The 20684-nt window shown below is 42.3% G+C and overlaps 1 protein-coding gene across 3 annotated transcripts in view; it reads left to right on the forward strand.

The window, feature by feature from the left end:
- The window catches only part of pigl (phosphatidylinositol glycan anchor biosynthesis, class L), a 107265-nt gene that overhangs the window by 8881 nt on the left and 77700 nt on the right, over positions 1–20684 (forward strand). For all 3 annotated transcript variants that reach the window (XM_059973784.1, XM_059973783.1, XM_059973785.1), the window contains exon 2: positions 15397–15496. In XM_059973784.1, coding sequence (XP_059829767.1) covers positions 15397–15496 — 100 coding nt within the window. The remainder of the gene's footprint in view (positions 1–15396; positions 15497–20684) is intronic.

Below are 20684 nucleotides of genomic sequence, written 5' to 3' on the forward strand. Positions count from 1 at the left end.
GTTGCAAAGAACTGTAATCTAGCATCCAGTTTATTCGGTGTAAAATCCAAGTCATATGCACACCATTTAAGAATTGCAGTATCTCCCTCTAGATTATATTCTTTTATAGTAGTTTTCCATATTTTAAGAGTCAATTTAACCCATGGGTTATCAATAGTACTTATGTACCTTTGCAGGTTGTTATCAGCCAAAATTGCTTGTATGGGGATGGGAAGTACCTGCTCCTCAATGTTTTTCCATTGAGCGTCATATGATGGGTTACTCCAACATATCACAGCTCTCAATTGAGCTGCAAAATAATAATCTCTAAGAGAAGGTAGGCCCCATCCCCTTTGTCCTTTGCTAATTGCAAAGTTTTGAGACAGACTCTAGGCCTTTTACCCTGCCAAATATACCTTGATAACATCTTGTTCCATTCATTGAATTGATTTTGATTAATCTCTATTGGTAGAGTCTGAAAGAGATATAACAGTCTGGGCAGTATATTCATTTCAATAGACTCAATCCTTCAACTCGGACTGAAAAAAGGAATCAGGTTCCATCTTGCCATATCTCCCTTAATGTTTTTTTATATAAAGGCTGATAATTGCATTCTGATAATTTTGCCAAATCTTTTGGCATAATGATGCCCAAATGGTTTGGGAGGGTTTAAACTAATTTGCAAGGGGGATGGGACCCAGCGCGATAGAGCAGTGAAAGAAGTGCATGGAGTAAAGCCAGATCTAACATATAGAGAGGCTTTGAGGAAAGAGCAGCAGAATAAAGGGTATAAAGGTAGTAAGGTAGAAGGGCTAAAGTGTGTGTACTTCAATGCAAGAAGCACCAGGAACAAAGGTGATGAACTGAGAGCTTGGATACATACATGGAATTATGATGTAGTAGCCATTACGGAGACTTGGCTGGCATCAGGGCGGGAATGGATTCTCAATATTCCTGGATTTCAGTGTTTTAAAACGGATGGGGGGAAGGGGAGGAGGGGTGGCATTACTGGTCAGGGATACTATTACAGCTGCAGAAAGGGTGGGTAGTCTATCAGGATTCTCTTTTGAGTCAGTATGGGTGGAAGTCAGGAACAGGAAGGGAGCAGTTGCTCTACTTGGGGTATTCTATAGGCCCCCTGGTAGCAGCAGAGATACCAAAGAGCAGATTGGGAGGCAGATTTTGGAAAGGTGCAAAAATAACAGGGTTGTTATCATGGGTGACTTTAACTTCCCTAATATTGATTGGCACTTGATTAGTTCCAAGGGTTTAGATGGGGCACACCCGCAAGTTCTAGCCTTATAGCCTGATAATTTGCCCTTCCCCAATTAAAATCCTCTCTGATTCTAAGTGTGTCCAGGATGGATTCCTGTCACAGTATGTTGACAGGCCGACTAGGGGGAATGCCATACTAGATCTAGTATTAGGTAATTAACTGGGTCAGGTCACAGATCTGTCAGTGGGTGAGCATCTGGGGGACAGTGATCACCACTCCCTGACCTTTAGCATTATCATGGAAAAGGATAGAATCAGAGAGGATTTTAATTGGGGAAGGGCAAATTATCAGGCTATAAGGCTAGAACTTGCGGGTGTGAATTGGGATGATGTTTTTGCAGGGAAATGTACGATGGACATGTGGTCGATGTTTAAGGATCTCTTGCTGGATGTTAGGGATAAATTTCTCTCGGTGAGGAAGCTAAAGAATGGTAGGGTGAAGGAACCATGGGTAACAAGTGAAGTGGAATATCTAGTCAGGTGGAAGAAGGCAGCATACATGAGGTTTAGGAAGCAAGGATCAGATGGCTTTATTGAGGAATATAGGGTAGCAAGAAAGGAGCTTAAGAAGGGGCTGAGAAGAGCAAGAAGGGGGCATGAGAAGGCCTTGGCGAGTAGTGTAATGGAAAACCCAAAGGCATTCTTCAATTATGTGAAGACCAAAAGGATGACAGGAGTAAAGGTAGGACTGATTAGAGAAAAAAGTGGGAAGATGTGCCTGGAGGCTGTGGAAGTGAGCGAGGTCCTCAATGAATACTTCTCTTCGGTATTCACCACTGAGAGGGAACTTGATGACGGTGAGGTTGATGTTCTGGAGCATGTTGATATTGAGGTGTTGGAGTTGTTAAAATACATTAGGATGGATATGTCCCCAGGCTGCTCCACGAGGCAAGGGAAGAGATTGCTGAACCTCTGGCTAGGATCTTTATGTCATCGTTGTCCACGAGAATGGTACCAGAGGATAGGAGGGAGGCCAATGTTGTCCCCTTGTTCAAAAAAGGTAGTAGGGATAGTCCGGGTAATTATAGACCAGTGAGCCTTACGTCTGTGGTGGGAAAGCTGTTGGAAAAGATTCTTAGAGATAGGATCTATGGGCATTTAGAGAATCATGGTCTGATCAGGGGCAGTCAGCATGGCTTTGTGAAGGGCAGATCGTGCCTAACAAGCCTGATAGAGTTCTTAGAGGAGGTGACCAGGCGTATAGATGAGGATGTGATCTACATGGATTTTAGTAAGGCATTTGACAAGGTTCCACACGGTAGGCTTATTCAGAAAGTCAGAAGGCATGGGATCCAGGGAAGTTTGGTCAGGTGGATTCAGAATTGGCTTGCCTGCAGAAGGCAGAGGGTTGTGGTGGAGGGAGTACATTCAGATTGGAGGGCTGTGACAAGTGGTGTCCCACGAGGATCTGTTCTGGGACCTCTACTTTTTGTGATTTTTATTAACGACCTGGATGTGGGGGTAGAAGGGTGGGTTGGCAAGTTTGCAGATGACACAAAGGTTGGTGGTGTTGTAGATAGTGTAGAGGATTGTTGAAGATTGCAGAGAGACATTGATAGGATGCAGAAGTGGGCTGAGAAGTAGCAGATGGAGTTCAACCTGGAGAAGTGTGAGGTGGTACACTTTGGCAGAGTACAAAGTAAACGGCAGGATACTTGGTAGTGTGGAGGAGCAGAGAGATCTGGGGGTACATGTCCACAGATCTCTGTAAGTTGCCTCACAGGTAGATAGGGTAGTTAAGAAAGCTTATGGGGTGTTAGCTTTCATAAGTTGAGGGATAGAGTTTAAGAGACGCGATGTAATGATACAGCTCTATAAAAATCTAGTTAGGCCACACTTGGAGTACTGTGTCCAGTTCTGGTAGCCTCACTACAGGAAGGATGTGGAAGCATTGGAAAGGGTACAGAGAAGATTTACCAGGATGCTGCCTGGTTTAGAGAGTATGGATTATGATCAGAGATTAAGGGAGCTAGGGCTTTACTCTTTGGAGAGAAGGAGGATGAGAGGAGACATGATAGAGGTGTACAAGATATTAAGAGGAATAGACAGGGTGGACAGCCAGCGCCTCTTCCCCAGGGAACCACTGCTCAGTACAAGAGGACATGGCCTTAAGGTAAGGGGAGAGAAGTTCAAGGGGGATATTAGAGGAAGGTTTTTCACTCAAAGAGTGGTTGGAGCATGGAATTCACTGCCTGAGTCAGTGGTGGAGGCAGATATACTAGTGAAGTTTAAGAGACTACTAGACAGGTATATGGAGGAATTTAAGGTGGGGGTTTATTTGGGAGGCAGGGTTTGAGGGTCAGCACAACATTGTGGGCTGAAGGGCCTGTAATGTCCTGTATTATTCTATGTTCTATAAATACTTGAAAGACTCTGTTTGCCATGCCCAGGGATATTTACTTACAATTTCTCTTGGTGGGCTATAGTTATATGAAAGTAATTGTGTTTTATCTATGTTGATCTTGTATCCTGATAATTGACCATATTGTTCAAAGGATTGCATCAATTTAGGTAAAGAGTATGTTGGTTGCCCTAGATAGATCAAAATGTCATCAGCGTAACAAGCCAATTTATGCTCTGTCCCTTTAATAGTAATTCCCCTGATATCTTCAGTTTGTCTGATGGATTGAGCTAATGGTTCCAGATATAATTATAATAATCACATTATAATAAGTATTTCTCGAGATAGGTATATCACCGTCTACTTTTGCTTCCGTTTAGCTTCTCAACATTTTTAAAGTTAGCCAAGCCTTCTGGCTGTTCTGAAGGGGGTGAAGACTGTCTTTGGGAAACTCCCGGTTTCTTCCTGATATATTTCTCTTGGCCTCCTCCCGTCTCCTGCCTTCTCGATTCTCACACTATTTCCCAAGTGGAGCGGGACAATTCCTCAGTCAGGCTTTCCCTCGTTTTGGTCATGCTGACGGGCAATCCTCTGGCCTTCATGTCTGTAGTCGCCTCTTCCACTGTCTGATACAGTTAGATCCCATCTTGATAAAACACTCAAAGTTTAGCAGGGTACGGAGTTTGAAATCTAGTCCTTTCTTGCTTTAGTATTTGCGTTACTTCAGAGTATTCTTTACATTTCTGCAGGACTGCGGTGGGGGGGGGGTAATCTTGATCAAAATATATTAATTTATCATCTAAAAACACCCTCTTCTTACCCCAGGCCCTTCGTAGAATCTCCGCCTTGGTACTGTATCGAAGGAATTTAATTACTATTGAGCGTGGCTTATCTTCTCTGCCTCAGGTAGGCCTTGGGACAATCACGCAATGCGCCCTCTCTATTTCCAGCTCCATAGTCAAGGGAAGCTCCAGCGCATCCTGCAGTAACTTTCCTACAAACTCCGTCATAGAAAAACCCTCCGTTCTTTCAGGAACGTTGTATATCCTGATATTTTTCTGCTGTGATTTTCCCTCCAGGTCAAGCAGTTTACCTTCTTGTTGATTTAATATTTTTATCGTCTTACTTAGTATCCATTCCACGTTTTGCATGCGATCTTCCACCTTGTCAATTCGAGTCTCTGCCACCGCTATTTTTTGATTGATGTTGGCGAGCTCTGACTTAATATCATGTAGCTGCTGTTTTATATCTTTTTGGAACTCCTGTATCTCTTTCAAAATTTCGATCATATTTGCCACTTTGCCTGAACGAGGCCCATTGTCTGCCTTGCTAGCATGCAGTCGGGTAGGAGAGCTGCTCATTGCACCCCTCTTGTCCGCAGGTTCTGCAGTGTCGCTTTTTTTATTTTCATTCTTTTTCCCCATTCTTGCCCCTCTTATCAGTTCAAATACTTTCGAAAAATCCTATATTTGATGGGTTAGCGGGGCAAAATATGTGTTTTTCTGGAGGAGCTATTGACTTAAGCTGCCATTCTCGACGATGATGTCACCGGAACCCTCATCTGCCCTTTCCATGTTGCTTATTGCATTGAAATATACACAGCTCAGGGCATTAGTCGCACCTTTTGATTCCTGACTTTGTCTGAGGTCTTAACAACATCTGTCTTTCGCAACCTCTCCACTGTGTGTTCTGGCACTCTGGTTCCTATTCCCCTCTCCCCCACCACTATGCAGCTTCCCGCCAAGATATTAGTTCCTTTCCAGTTCAGTGCAAACTGTCTCTTCTGAACAGGTCCCATCTTCCCTGGAAGAGAGCCCCATGATCCAAAGATCTTATGCCCTCCCTGCTTCACCAACTCCTCAGCCACATTTTGAATGGTATAATCTTCCTATTTCTGGCCTGACTAGAATTGGCATGGGTAGCAATACTGAGATCAGAAATCTGCAGGTCTCGCTCCTTAACTTGTCACCTGACTCCCTGAGAGGTTTTCTTCTTTGGTTCCTCCTACTTCCTTCAAACATCGGCACTCACGTGGGTCCCAGCTGTGCCTGTCTTTTTGTTGGCTAAGTGCACCAATCTATGCTCCAAGCCTACACAGGTGCCTGCCCCCGCCACTTTTCCTATACTACATTGACAACTGCATTGGTGCTGCCTCCTGTACTCATGTGGAACTCGTTGACTTCATCCACTTTGCTTCCAACTTCCACCCTGTCCTTAAATTTACCTGGTCCATTTCCACCACATCCCTCCCCTTTCTCGATCTCTCTGTCTCTGGAGACGACTTATCTACTGATGTCTATTATAAACCAACAGACTCTCACAGCTACCTGGACTATACCTCTTCCTGCCTTGTTACTTGTAAAAACACCATTCCCTTCTCTCAATTCCCCCACCTCCGCCATATCTGTTCCCAGGATGAGGCTTTCCATTTTAGAACAAAGGAGACACCCTCCTTTTTCAAAGAAAGAGACTTCCTTTCCTCCACCATCAACACTGCCCTCAACCGCATCTCTTCCATTTCACACTTGTCTACTCTTACTCCATCCTCCTGCCACTCTATCAGGGATGGGGTTCCTCTTGTCCTCACCTCCCACCCCACCAGTCTCCGCATCCAGCACATAATTCTTCGCAACTTCCACCATCTAAATGAGATCCCACCACCAAGAGCATCTTTCCCTTCCACACCCCCCCGCCCCCCCAACTTGGCTTTCCACAGGGATCGCTCCCTACACAACTCCCTCGTCCATTTGTTCCTCCCCACTGATCACCCTCCTGGCATTTACTTTGCAAATGGAACAAGTGCTGTGCCTGCTCCTACACCTCCTCCCTCACTATCATTCAGGGCCCCAAACAGTCCTTCCAGCTGAGGCAGCAGTTCACCTGTGAGTCTGTTGGGGTCATATACTGTGTACAGTGCTCTCGGTGTGGCCTTATGTATATGGATGAGACGCTGAACACTTATGCTCCAGTTGCTGGAAAAAGTGGGATCTCCCAGTGGCCACCCATTTTAATTCCACTTCCCGTTCCAATATGTGTATATCTGTTGCGATGAGGCCACATTCAGGTTGGAGGAACAACATCTTATATTCCATCTGGGTAGCCTCCAACCTGATGGCATGAACATCAATTTCTCGAACTTACGGTAATGTCTCCCCACCCCAGCCCCCTTCACCATTCCCCATCCCCTTTTCCTTCTCTCATCTTATCTGCTTGGCTGCTTATCTCCTCCTCCCTTTCTTCCATGACTTTTTGTCCTCCCATATTAGATTCCCTCTTCTCCAGCCCTTTATTTCTTTCACCAATCAACTTCCCAGCTCCTTGCTTCACCCCTCTCCTGGTTTCACTTATCACATTGTGTTTCTCTCCCCACTTTCTTCTCTGACTTCTCTAGTCCTGATTAAGGGTCTTGGACTGAAACATTGATTATACTCTTTTCCATAGATGCTGCCTGGCCTGTTGAGTTCCTGCAGCATTTTGTGTGTGTTACCTAACTCTCTGAACTCACGCTGTGGAAGCTCGTCACTCTTCCTACCTATGTCATTGGTACCTACGTAGACCAAGATCTCTGGCTGGCTGTTCACCCTCCCACTTAAGAGTGCTGAGGACTTGATCAGAGATATCCAGGAGGCAACGTACCAACCAGGAATCTTATTCTTGTGTACAGAACCTCCTAACTAACTGTTCTCCTAACCAATGAATCCCCTATCACCACAGCTCACCTCTTCTTTCCCCCCTTCCTTTCTGAGTCACAGAGTCAGATTCAGTGCCAGGGACCTGACCACTGTGGCTTTCCTCTGCTGGGTCATCCCACCCCCACCCTGAACAGCATCCAGAGTGGTATATTTGTTGTTGAAGGGGATGGCCACAGGGGTACTCTATTCTGGCTATTTAACCCCTGTCCGCTTTCTGTCTGTCACCCAGTTTCCTGTGTCCTGCATCTTGGGTGTAACTACCTCTATATGTCCTATCTATCACCTCTTCAGCCTCCTGAATAATCCGGACTTCATCCAGTTCCAGCTCCAACTCTTTAATGCAGAGTGTTAGAAGCTGCAGCTGGATGCACTTCTTGCAGGTATAGTCATCAGGGACACAGGAGATCTCCCTGCCTTCCCACATCCGAAAAGAGAAACATTCCATTATCCTGCATGGCATCTCTGCTGTTCTAACTCTAACTGAACAACTATAAAGAAGGAAGAGCAATAGGTGGAAAGAATGGGGGAAGCTGTACCTACAGCTTATCACTTTCTCTGACTGAAGCCTCTTCCTCGTTGAAGCCTTGAAGAGCTAGGCCTCAAAAACCCTACTCTAACTCTGTCCACTCCAACAATGGCTGTTAAACTTGCCCTTACCTTGCTTTAAAAATTTCTTATCAATCAGTCACGAACTCTGATTGGCCACTGCTCAAAGTACCAAACTGCTGCCTTTTCTACATCTTCTCAGGCTTCCAATCTTCAGTTGGACGCTGTTCAGGCTCCAAGATGCTGTGAGTCACCGCCTTTTCTGCTCAATCAGTGAACCTGAGTGAACTATGTCCTCTCAGGCTTCCAGTTTCCAGTTGGGTGCTACTCAAAATAAGCTGCTGTAAGTCACTTCTTTTTCTACTCAATCGGTGAACCTGAGTGAACTACAACCTCTTAGGCTTCTGATCTCTGGTTGTGCAGTGTTCTTAATATATCTCTAGAAGCCCTTAGGATTCTTCTTCACCTCGTTTGCTAGAGCAACCTCATATCTCTTTTAGCCCTCCTGATTTCTTTCTTAAGTATTCCCTTGCATTTCTTACACTCCTCAAGTATCTCATTTGTTCCTGTCTGGCTATACCTATTATGCACCTCCATTTTCTTAACCAGTGCCTCAATATCTCTTGAAAACCAAGATTCAATAAACATGTTATCCATGCTTTTTATTCTGACAGGAACATGCAAACTGCTCTCAACACTTCACTTTTGAAGGCCTCCCACTTACCAAGTACACTTGGCCAGAAAACAACCTTTCCTAATCCACATTTGCCAGATCCTTTCTGATACCATCAAAGTTGCTGTTTCTGCAATTTAGAATCTCAACCCAAGGACCAGACCAATCCTTTTCCATGATTACCTTGAAATTAATGGCATTACAATCACTAGATGCAAAGTGTTCCCTTATACAAACTTCTGTCACCTGCTCTGTCTCATTCCCTTATAGCAGATCAAGTATCACACACTCTCTCATTGGGACTTCTATTAGAAAACCTGATTTAGAAAACCTTACTGAACACATTTGACAAACTCTATCCCATCTAGTCCTTTTAAGGTATGGGAGTCCCGGTCAATATAAGGAAAGTTAAAATCACCTACAATCACTGCCTTATGTTTCTTGCAGCAGTCTGCGATCTCTACAAATTTGCTCCTCTAAATCTCACAGACTGTTGGGTAGTCTATAATATAATCCCATTAACATGGTCATATCTTTCTTATTCCTCAGTTCTAACAATAAAGTCTCAGTAGACGGGCTCTCCAGTCTGTTGTAACTGAGCACTGACTTGACATTTTTCCTGACTAATGATCCCCTCTCCTTTAATCTTTCCCGCTCTATCACGTCAAAAACAATGGAACTCCTGCCCTTTCTACAACCGAGTCTCACTAATGGTTACAATGCCATAATTCCACGTGTTAATCCATGCTCTAAGGCTAAGCTCATCTGCGTTTCCTACAAATATACCTTGCATTGAAATATATGCAGCTCAGAACATTAGTCTCACCATGTTCAACCTTTTGATTCCTGACCTTGTATGTAGGCTTAACAACATCTGGCTCCACAACCACTCCACTATTTGTTCTGGCGCTCTGTTTCCCATCCCCCGGAACTGTTGTTTAAACACTCCCCCACCATGCAGCACTAGCAAATCTAACGGCTAAGATATTCAGGTGCAAACCATCCTTTCTGCGGCCCCACCTTCCTGAGAAAAAAGCACAGTGTTTCAAAACTCTGAAGCCCTCCCTCCTGCACCAACTTCTTAACCACTGTATGATTTTCCTATCTGTGTCCTCAGTAGCACGTGCCAAGTGCTGTTTTGTATGCAATCACAGAATCTCTTATGTTTTCCTTATGTATTGATTCTCCATTACCATTGATCTGCCTGACTTTACCTTTTTCTGCTGAGTCTCAGAGCCAGTCACAGTGACGCTGACCTGGCTGCTGCTGTTGTGCTGTAGTGGGTCAAACCCCTATAGCAATTAATAAGGTTGTACTTATTGCTGAATGGAATGGCTGCAGGATGTCCTGATTGCCTACCCCCTCACTCCCCTAGTATTGGGGTTATTCTGCATGAATATTGTAAGGAAGTGTAGTACCAAAAGATATATTTTCAAGCTAAAGCAGAGATCACTTTGAAAACTTCCATTGTCTTGTGAATTATGGATTTCTCTGTTCTAAAAGGCTTAGCCAAAGGATGAGTACCTGAGTGTATAAACACTGAAAATACAAGAGAGAGGTTAAAGTGAAGGGCATTTCAGAAAGTAATGGGAATGCAAATTACAATGGTGCAGGTGGGTGACATAGGCACCAACAGCCAGAGTATGTCAGTACATCTGTTAGAGTATCAACAGATAACAATGGTGTAAGGAAAATGTTCAGGTAATATTAAAAGTTATGTGAATGCACAGTACCAAACAGGTGAATGAGTTGACAACACAATGGAAGTGAAAGGTAATTTGATGGCTCCTGGCTTCGTGTCTGTTATATGAGCAAGGTTGAGAGCTGAAGGTAGTCAGGGGTATTTGACATGTCTGAAGGATAGGGTAAAGAGGAAAGGGAGGCATAGCTGTTCTGCAATATCAGTACAATGGTGAAAAATAATAATGGCCCAGGGGTTCAAGTTTCAAGTTTATTGTCTGGCATACACATCCAGGGTGTAAATACCATATAATATTAGCTTTTTGGAATAATGGTATGGCACATTACAAACATGACGTAGACTTTAACATAAGTTGTACATAACATGACAGAATAAATATAAATAGTATAAATTAAACACGAGAACAAATTAGTTGAGTAAAATAAAGCCCAAGGTTGAACTAGAGTTTTTCAGGTAGGCTCAAGAACTTGATGGCAGTGGGGAAGAAATGAATTGAACTGGATTGAGGAAGGAATGGCAGTAGGGAAGAAGTGGATTTTAAATGAAGGTCAGGTTTGGTTAGACATAAGAAACAGCAAAGATAAGAAGTCACTGATGAGAGTGGTATATGGATATAGCCAGTAGTGGCAACACTAGCCAGTGGTGCAGAAAATTAATTAAGAAAGATACTATAATAATCATGCACAGTTACACTAATCATATAGTTTGCACCTACCAAACAGAATGTATTAAGGGTGGTTTTCTGGAGCAATACATTGAGCGATCAGCCAGAGCTGGCTGTTTCAATCCGGCATTAGGTAATGGCAGATTAACTAATGATCACTCAGTTGGGAATCTTGGAAGGAGTAATTATAGTATGGTAACATTTCAGTTTCAGGTTGAGAAACTTGTATCTGAAACTAATACCCTAAATTTAAATATTAATTACAATGGTATGAGGACAGAATCGACTAACGTGGACTGGGAAGATGAAAACCATAGATCAGCGTGGTAATCACAGATATTTTTGTGCGAATTTAATTTATCTGGGCAAAGGTATACTTCAATGTGAAAGAAAGACTCTAAGGCAGAGGCTCCGCATCTAGGCTCCATGGACCCTTTGGTTAATGGTAGGGAGCCATGGCATAAAAAAGTTGGGAACCCCCTGCTCTAAGTTAAATGAAAGGTGATTTAAAGAATGATTTTTCAATCAATGGTAAATGAAATGAGATTGCACTGCCAAACAGGATGGTGGAGGCAGTTACATTCACGAGGATTAAGTAGTGTGTAGATGAGCTCTTGAACTGCCATGGTAGCAAGGGTGCTCCTGCTACACAGAAATAGATGCTTTGTCCCATCATACCCATAGTGACACTCAATGTTCATGTCTTTTACCACCACTTGGCCTATAATCTTGATAATTAAAACCTCATCTAGATAATCTTCAAGTCAAGTCAAGTCACTTTTATTGTCGTTTCAACCATAACTGCTGGTACAGTGCTAAGTAAAAACAAAACAACATTCCTCCAGGACCATGGTCTTAATCTTAAAAGTTGAGAGTGTGTCTGCCTTATTTTTTTCCTTCAAGTAGTTTATTACTTATTTCAACCACTCTCTAGATGAAAAATACCTTCCTTTGATCTCTTCTCAATATCTTGCATTGAACCTGTGTGTCGATCTAGACATCCTTGCTATGGAATAGGTTTCCTACTATCTTCCTTACCTATTCCCCTCATAAGTTTGCCTCCTTTGCTGAAAGTAAAGCATACCCATCCAATCCAACATCTCCTCATGACTGAAACAGCCCATCCCAGATCCCGTTCTGGTGAATTTCCTATGTACCCTCTTGAGTGCAATTATATCATTCGTTCAGTGTGGATGAGAACTGAATAGTGCTGAATCTGTGGTTTAACCAATTTTTAAAAGTTGTATCATAATCTTACCACCTTCAGGAATACTTAAGCTTGTAAATGAGATCATTTGTTCCCCAGGGCCCTGCTATCCATTGTGTACAGCATGTCTTACTGTTAAATATTCTTCCAAACTTTACCTTGCACTACAGGGTTAAATATCGTCTCTCATTACCAATAGATCAACACTATCAAAGCTCCCCTCCTTGTTATCAATTAATATGTGAGGAAAAAGGATGAGAGGGATATTGTGACAGAAAATGAAACTGTTGGGGGAAAGGAAGGTAGTTCTGTGGCGGCAAACAAAATTTCGGGATTTTAGGACTCTAAGGTTATTTCCTGAACTTAGGTTCATCGTGGATCAGAAATAAGAGCAGGAATAGGCCATCCGGCCCATCGAGCCTGTCCAGCCATTAAATAAGATGATGGCTGATCTGTCCGTAAACTCAGCTCCATCCACCTGCCTTTTCTCCATAACCCTTAATTCCCTTACTATGTAAAAACCTATCTCAAGTCAAGTCAAGTTTATTGTCATTTCGACCATAAACTGCTGGTACAGTACACGGTAAACAACATTCCTCCAGGACCCTGGTGCTACAAGAAACAACACAAAACTACACTATGTGAGACAACACAAGGCTAATACTAGACTACGTAAAACAACTTAAAAACTGCACTAGACTACAGACCTGCAGAGGACTGCATTAAGTGCACAAAACAGTGCAGGGCAGTACAATAGTAAACAAGACAATAGGCACAGTAGAGGAAAAATGACAATATAATAATAAATGATGTAGATGTCAGTCTAGACTCTGAGTATTGAGGAGTCTGATGGCTTGGGGGAAGAAACCGTTGCACAGTCTGGTCATGAGAGCCCAAATGTTTCGGTACCTTTTGCCAGATGGCAGGAGGGAGAAGAGTTTGTGTGAGGGGTACGTGGGTCCTTCACAATGCTGTTAGTTTTGCGGGTGCAGCATGTGGTGTAAATGTCTGTAATAGCAGGAAGAAAGACCCCAATGATCTTCTCAGCTGGCCTCACTATCCGCTGTAGGGTCTTGCGATCAGAGACGGTGCAATTCCTGAACCAGGCAGTGATGCAGCTGTTCAGGATGCTCTCGATAAATCCTCTTTAGAATGTGGTGAGGATAGGGGGGGGTGGGAGATGGACTTTTCTCAGCCTTCACAGAAAGTAGAGATGCTTCTGGGCTTTCTTGGGTATGGAGCTGGTGTTGAGGGACCAGGTGAGATTCTCTGCCAGGTGAACACCAAGAAATTTGGTGCTTTTAATGATCTCAACAGAGGAGCCATCAATGTTCAGTGGAGAGTGGTCGCTCTGTGCTCTCCTGAAGTCAACAAGCATCTCTTTTGTTCACATTCGGAGACAGGTTGTTGGCTCTGCACCAGTCTGTTAGCCACTGCACCTCCTCTCTGTAAGCTGACTCAACGTTCTTGCTGATGAGACCCACCATGGTCGTGTCATCGGCAAACTTGATGATGTGATTCAAGCTGTGTATTGCTGCACAGTCGTGGGTCAGCAGAGTGAACAGCAGTAGACTGAGCACACAGCCCTGGGGGGCCCCCGTGCTCAGTGTGATGGTGTTGGAGATGCTGCTCTTGATCCGGACTGACTGAGGTGTCCGAGTCAGGAAGTCTAGGATCCAGTTGCAGAGGGAGGTGTTCAGGCCCAGTAGGCTCAGCTTTCCAATCAGGAGCTGAGGAATGATTGTGTGTTGAATGCTGAACTGAAGTCTATGAACAGCATTTGAACGTATGTGTCTTTTTTGTCCAGGTGGAGGGTGGTGGTGATGGGACCACTGTTGAGTGATTGGGACAATACACAAACTGCAGGGGGCCCAGTGAGGGGGGCAGTAGGGTCTTTATGTGCCTCATGATGAGCCTCTCGAAACACTTCATGATGATGGATGTGAGAGCAACAAGACGGTAGTTGTCGAGGCAGGACACTGAAGACTTCTTTGGCACGGGGGCGATGGTGGCAGCCTTGAAGCATTTTGGAACGACTGTGCTGCTCAGGGAGATGTTGAAGATGTCAGTGAGAACATCTGCCAGCTGGTCTGCACATCCTCTGAGCACTCTACCAGGAATATTGTCTGTTTCTTAAATATATTTAATGAGGAAGCCTCAACTGCTTCCCTGGGCAGAGAATTCCAAGGTTCACCACTATCTGGGAAAAACAGTTTCTCCTCATCTCCGTCCTAAATCTTCTCCCTTGAATCTTGAGGCAATGTCCCCTAGTTCTACTCTCACCTACCAATGGAAACAACTTTCCTACTTCTATCTTATCTATCCCTTTCAAAATTTTGTATGTTTCTATAAGATTCTCATTCTTCTGAACTCTAGAGAGTATAGTCCCAGGCAACTCAATCTCTCCTCATAGGTTAACCCCTTCATCCCTGGGATCAACCTGGTGAACCTCCTCTACACTGCCTCCAAAGCGAATGTATCCTTCCTCAAGTATGGAGACCAGAAACGCACACAGTACTCCAGGTGCGGTCTCACCAGTACCCTGAATAGTTGCAGAACTGACCTCCCTGCTCTTGAATTCAATCCCTCTAGCAATGAAGGCCAACATTCCATTTGCCTTCTTAATAACCTGTTGTAAACTGCAAGCCAACTTTTTGCGATTCATGAATAAGCACTCTCAAGTCCCTCTGCATGCTGCAATCTTTCACCATTTAAATAGTTAACTGCTCTTCTATTATTCCTTCCAAAGTGGATGATCTCGCATTTACCAACGTTGTATTCCATTTGCCAGACCTTAGCCCACTCACTTAATCTATCTATATCCCTCTGCAGACTCTCCACATCCTCTGTACAATTTGCTTTTCCACTCAGTTTAGTGTCATCAGCAGATTTTGCTACACTACACTAAGTTCTCTCTTCCAAATAATCAGTGTAAATGGTGAACAGCTGCGGGCCCAGCATTGACCCCTGCAGCACCCCACTTACCACTGACTGCCAACCGGAGAAACACCCATTTATATTGAAGAAGAGGAAGGGGAGGGGTGGGGGTAAAAATACTATAAGTTGGAGAAATCGATGTTAATGCCATCAGGTTGGAGGTCATCCAGATGGAGTATGAGGTGTTGTTCTTCCAACTTGAGAGTGGCCTCATCGTGACTGTAAAGGGGAACATGACACACATTTGGAACGGGAATGGGGATTGGAATTTTAAAAAATTTCACTAAGTGGTAGAAAACGTTTGAGGTACTTATTGGCTCTTTTGTTTTCTAGCAGAATCTTTTGGAAAACCACTGATATGCTTATGTCCCAATTTTTAGGGAACTTCTATAATCAAGGGGAAGTTCGTAAGAAGGAACTACTGCAGAGCTGTGTTGTCCTTGGAATCCCTTCATCCTGTGTAACCATTTTGGATCACAGGTACTCTAGAAATTATTCATTCACTTATAGGTCTTCACATTAAAGAATAATTATTTGTGTCTGTGCGAATGAGATGTTAACATTGAATAACATTTTAAGAGTAAACACAAGAGGTTCTCCAGATCCTGGAAACCCAGAGCAACACACACAAAATGCTGAGGGAAGCCAGCAGGTGAAGCAGTACTAATGGAAGTGAAAAACAGTTGACGTTTCAGGCTGAGACCCGTCATCAGGAATGGAAAGGAAAGGGGAAGAAGCTAGAATAAAAAGATGGGGAAGAGAGGAAGGATTACAAGTTAGAAGGTTATAGGTGATCCCATGTGGATGGGGGAAGAGGTTGATGTAAGAAGCTGGGAGGTGATTGGTGAAAAAACTAAAACGCTGAAGAAGGAATCTGACAGGAAAGGTGAATTGACCATGGGAGAAAGGGAAGGAGGTGGGGCTCCGTGAAGAGGTATTAGGCAGATGAGGAGAAGAGAAGAGATAAGAGGAGGCCAGAGTGGGGAATTGAAGAAGAGAGAAGGGGAAGGGGTGGGGGTAAAAATACTAGTTGGAGAAATCGATGTTAATGCCATCAGGTTGGAGGTCACCCAGTTGGAGTATGAAGTGTTGTTCTTCCAACTTGAGAGTGGCCTCATCGTGGCAATAGAGGGGGCCATGACACACATTGGAATGGAAATAGGGATTGGAATTAAAAAAGGTTGGCTATTGGGAATTCCTGCTTTTTGTAGATGGAGCGAAGGTGATCGAGAAAGCAGTCCCCCATTCTTTTTTGGGTCTCAACAATGTAGAAGAGGTTACATAGGGAGCACCAGATAACATAGACGACCCCAACAGATTCAAAGGTGAAAGAGTTTTGCATAGTTTATTATTAATTTTTTTAAACTCCTTCTGACAAAGCTATCCCCAACTGACCTTGAGTTGTAAGCCATCTTTGAGACCACAGCATTTCTTTTGGTGAAAGTACTCCATGAGTGCTATTGGGTAAAGATCTTGGGATTCTGATCCAGTAACAGATGATCAAATTCCAACTCAGGATGGTGTGTAACTTTGAAGGAAACCTGTAGGTGGTAGTGTTTGCTTGGTAACCATATAACAATTACAGCACAGAAACAGGCCATCTTGGCCCTTCTAGTCCGTGCCGAATGCTTACTCTTACCTAGTCCCACCTACCTGCACTCAGCCCATAACCCTCCATTCCTTTCCTGTCCATATACCTATCCAATTTTTTTTTAAATGACAAAATCGAACCTGCGTCTACCATTTCTACTGGAAGCTCATTCCACACAGCTACCACTGTCTGAGTAAAGAAGATCCCGCTCGTATTACCCCTAAACTTTTGCCCCTTAACTCTCAACTCATGTCCTTTTGTTTAAATCTCCCCTACTTTCAATGTAAAAAGCCAATCCACATCAACTCTCTATCCCCCTCATAATTTTAAATACTTCTATCAAGTCCCCTCTCAAACTTCTACGCTCCAAAGAATAAAGACCTAACTTATTCAACCTTTCTCTGTAACTTAGATGCTGAAACCCAGGTAACTTTCTAGTAAATCTCCTCTATACTCTCTCTATTTTGTTGACATGTTTGGTATATGGTGACATATACATACTTTGATAATATACTGTATTTGAACTTTGGTAGTGAGGTTTCAGGTTTTGGGAGTAACTGGAGTGCCTTTTTCTAGATGACAAACCATAGCCATTGTGCACTGAATGGAGAGTGAACATTTGGTACAGTGGACGAGGTGATAATAGAAAGTTTTAATCTGGGTGATGTTGGCTCCATCAGCTGTGCTCATCCTGGTAAATGGAGAATACGCCATCCTGCTCCCTTTGTGTCTTGCAGATGTTGGAAGGCTTTGGAATGTCAGACGTTGAGTTGTGTGCTATAGGATACTTGTCTTCGACCTTTTCCTCTACCCGTAGGCTGCTCTGGTTGAGATAAGTTAAATTTACTGAAGGCTGGTCTCTGTGAGGGTTATCGCAATGTCCAAGTTGACATTGATCATCCACTCAGTAGATGTGTTTAAACATGGTTTCTTTTTTTTATAATTTATTTTATTATTGAAGTTCATCATCAAACAAACATTTCCATAAGATGTATTTCAGACATTGTACATATATATCATATCATATATATCACAAATCTCCACGTAGTATTTATCTGAGGTACACACTTATAGAAAAGAGTGGAAAGAAAAAACAAACAAAAGGAAAGAACTATGTACAAGTAGGGAGTGATTTTGTTTTTTTCCACAACAGATTCATTGATTTGTAAGAATAAAATCAGGCCTATGAGGCATTATGTAGTTAAACCATTTTTCCCAGTATGAATCAAATTATTCCAAATTGGATAAAATTCTCTTATGTTTGATTGGATTTAATAGCCCATTGACATTAAAAGAAATGAATTTTACCTTGTCCTTAGCCATCTGTATTTATCTGTCCATGTATCATTGAAATTAAAATAAGACTTAATCGATCTACTCTCTGAACAAATAAGAACCAAGAAATGGAAATAATAACAAAAATGGCAACAAACGTGTGATTCCAAGCCTGAGGTTTCAATAGACAATAGACAATAGGTGCAGAAGTAGACCAATCAGCCCCTCGAGTCTGCACCGCCATTCTGAGATCATGGCTGATCATTCACTATCAACACCCAGTCCCTGCCTTGTCCCTATATCCCTTGATTCCCCTATCCATCAGATATCTATCTAGCTCCTTCTTGAAAGCATCCAGAGAATTGGCCTCCACCGTCTTCCGAGGCAGTGCATTCCACACCTCCACAACTCTCTGGGAGAAGAAGCTCTTCCTCAACTCTGTTTTAAATAACTGACCTCTTATTCTCAATCCATGCCCTCTGGTACTGGACTCTCCCAACATCTGGAACATATTCCCTGCCTCAATCCTATCAAATCCTTTAATTATCTTAAACGTTTCAATCAGATCCCCTCTCAATCTCCTCAATTCCTGCGTGTACAAGCCCAATCTCTCCAATCTCTCTGCGTAAGATAGCCCTGCCATCCCAGGAATCAACCTAGTGAATCTACGCTGCACTTCCTCAATTGCCAGAATGTCCTTCCTTTAACCTGGAGACCAAAACTGTACACAATATTCCAGGTGTGGTCTCACCAGGGCCCTGTACAAATGCAAAAGGACATCCTTGCTCTTGTACTCAATTCCCCTTGTAACAAAGCCCAACATTCCATTTGCCCTCTTCACTGCCTGTTGCACTTGCTCATTCACCTTCATTGACTGGTGAACTAGGACTCCTAGGTCTCTTTGCATTTCTCCCTTACCTAACTCTACACCGTTCAGACAATACTCTGCCCTCTTGTTCCAGCTTCCAAAGTGGATAACTTCACATTTATTCACATTGAATGACATCTGCCAAGTATCTGCCCACTCACCCAGCCTATCCAAGTCTCCCTGTATTCTCCTAACGTCCTCTTCGCATGTCACACTGCCACCCAGTTTAGTATCGTCAGCAAACTTGCTGATATAGTTTTCAATGCCCTCATCTAAATCGTTGACATAAATCGTAAAGAGCTGTGGTCCCAATACAGAGCCCTGTGGTACCCCACTAGTCACCTCCAGCCAGTCCGAGAAACACCCATTCACTGCTACCCTTTGCATTCTATCTGCCAACCAGTTTTCTATCCATGTTGAAACCCTGCCCCCAATGCCATGAGCTCTGATTTTACTCACCAATCTCCTTTCTTTCTTTCTAAATCTTTTTATTAATATTAGTAATATGGACAGAATACAGATGACATATTGATAAAGAAATTACCAACATACACATTCCATTACATATGAAAAAAAAACATACATAATAGTTACAATATAAATGAGTTTACCAAGACATAAGCCATAAGATATATGTATGGACATAGTAAATCTAAATATTTCATAATGTATAATATAAAAAAACAGAAAAAAGAAAGAAAAAAAAAACAAAAAAAATTTATATAATGCAAAACTAACTAATCTAATCTAATAACTATAACTAATAAGTAATATAAAAGAAAAAAAAACAAACAAAAGAGAAGGAAAAAAAAAAGTGGGCTGTTTATAATATCTCACAAAAATAAGTATTCATCAATGCCGTCACTTCCGGTCCTCTCAAAATACATAAGCTAAAAGCTGGGAAATCAAATGTACTTGGCACAGGGTCATATTACATCATATGAAAATGTTGAATAAATGGTCTCCATAACTTTTCAAATTTAATAGAAGTCTCAAAAGTACCACTTCTAATTTTTTCTAAATTTAAACATAACATAGTTTGAGAGAACCAATTAAATACAGTGGGAGGATCAATTTCTTTCCAATTCAACAATATAGATCTTCTAGCCATCAGAGTTAGAAATGCAATCATTCGACGGGCTGAAGAAGATAAATGCTGTGAATCTAACATTGGTAAACCAAAAATTGCGGTAATAGGATGAGGTTGTAAATCAATATTCAAAACCGCAGAAATAATATCAAAAATATCTTTCCAATATTTCTCCAAATATGAACACGACCAAAACATGTGAGTTAAAGACGCAATTTCAGAATGACATCTATCACAAATAGGACTTATATGAGAGTAAAAATGAGCTAATTTATCCATGGACATATGGGCCCTATGTACAACCTTAAATTGTATTAGTGAATGTTTGGCACATAACGATGATGTATTAACTAATTGAAGAATTCTATCCCAATTCTCACTAGAAATACTAAAACTAAGCTCTCTTTCCCAATCCTGTTTAGTCTTATAAAGGGGCTCTGAACATATCTTCATAATTATATTATAAAGTTTTGAAATAAGCCCTTTTTGAAAAGGGTCTAATTCAAATAAACTCTCCAAAGTATCTGAAGGCACAAAATTTGGAAACGTAGAGAGTACAGAACTTAAAAAATGTCCAATCTGTAAATATCTAAAAAAATGAAATCTCGGCAAGTTATATCTGTTGGATAATTGTTCAAAAGACATGAAACAATTATCTAAAAATAAATCAGAAAATCTTAGTAATCCCTTAGTTTTCCAAGCTGAATAAGCTTGATCTATAATGGAAGGGTGAAAAAAACAATTAGATACAATAGGACTATTAAAAACGAATTGAGTCAACCCAAAAAATCTCCGAAATTGAAACCATATACGCAATGTATGTTTAACTATCGGGTTGTCAATT

This window comes from Hypanus sabinus, chromosome 6 (assembly GCF_030144855.1).
Source record: "Hypanus sabinus isolate sHypSab1 chromosome 6, sHypSab1.hap1, whole genome shotgun sequence".
Taxonomy (NCBI): domain Eukaryota; kingdom Metazoa; phylum Chordata; class Chondrichthyes; order Myliobatiformes; family Dasyatidae; genus Hypanus; species Hypanus sabinus.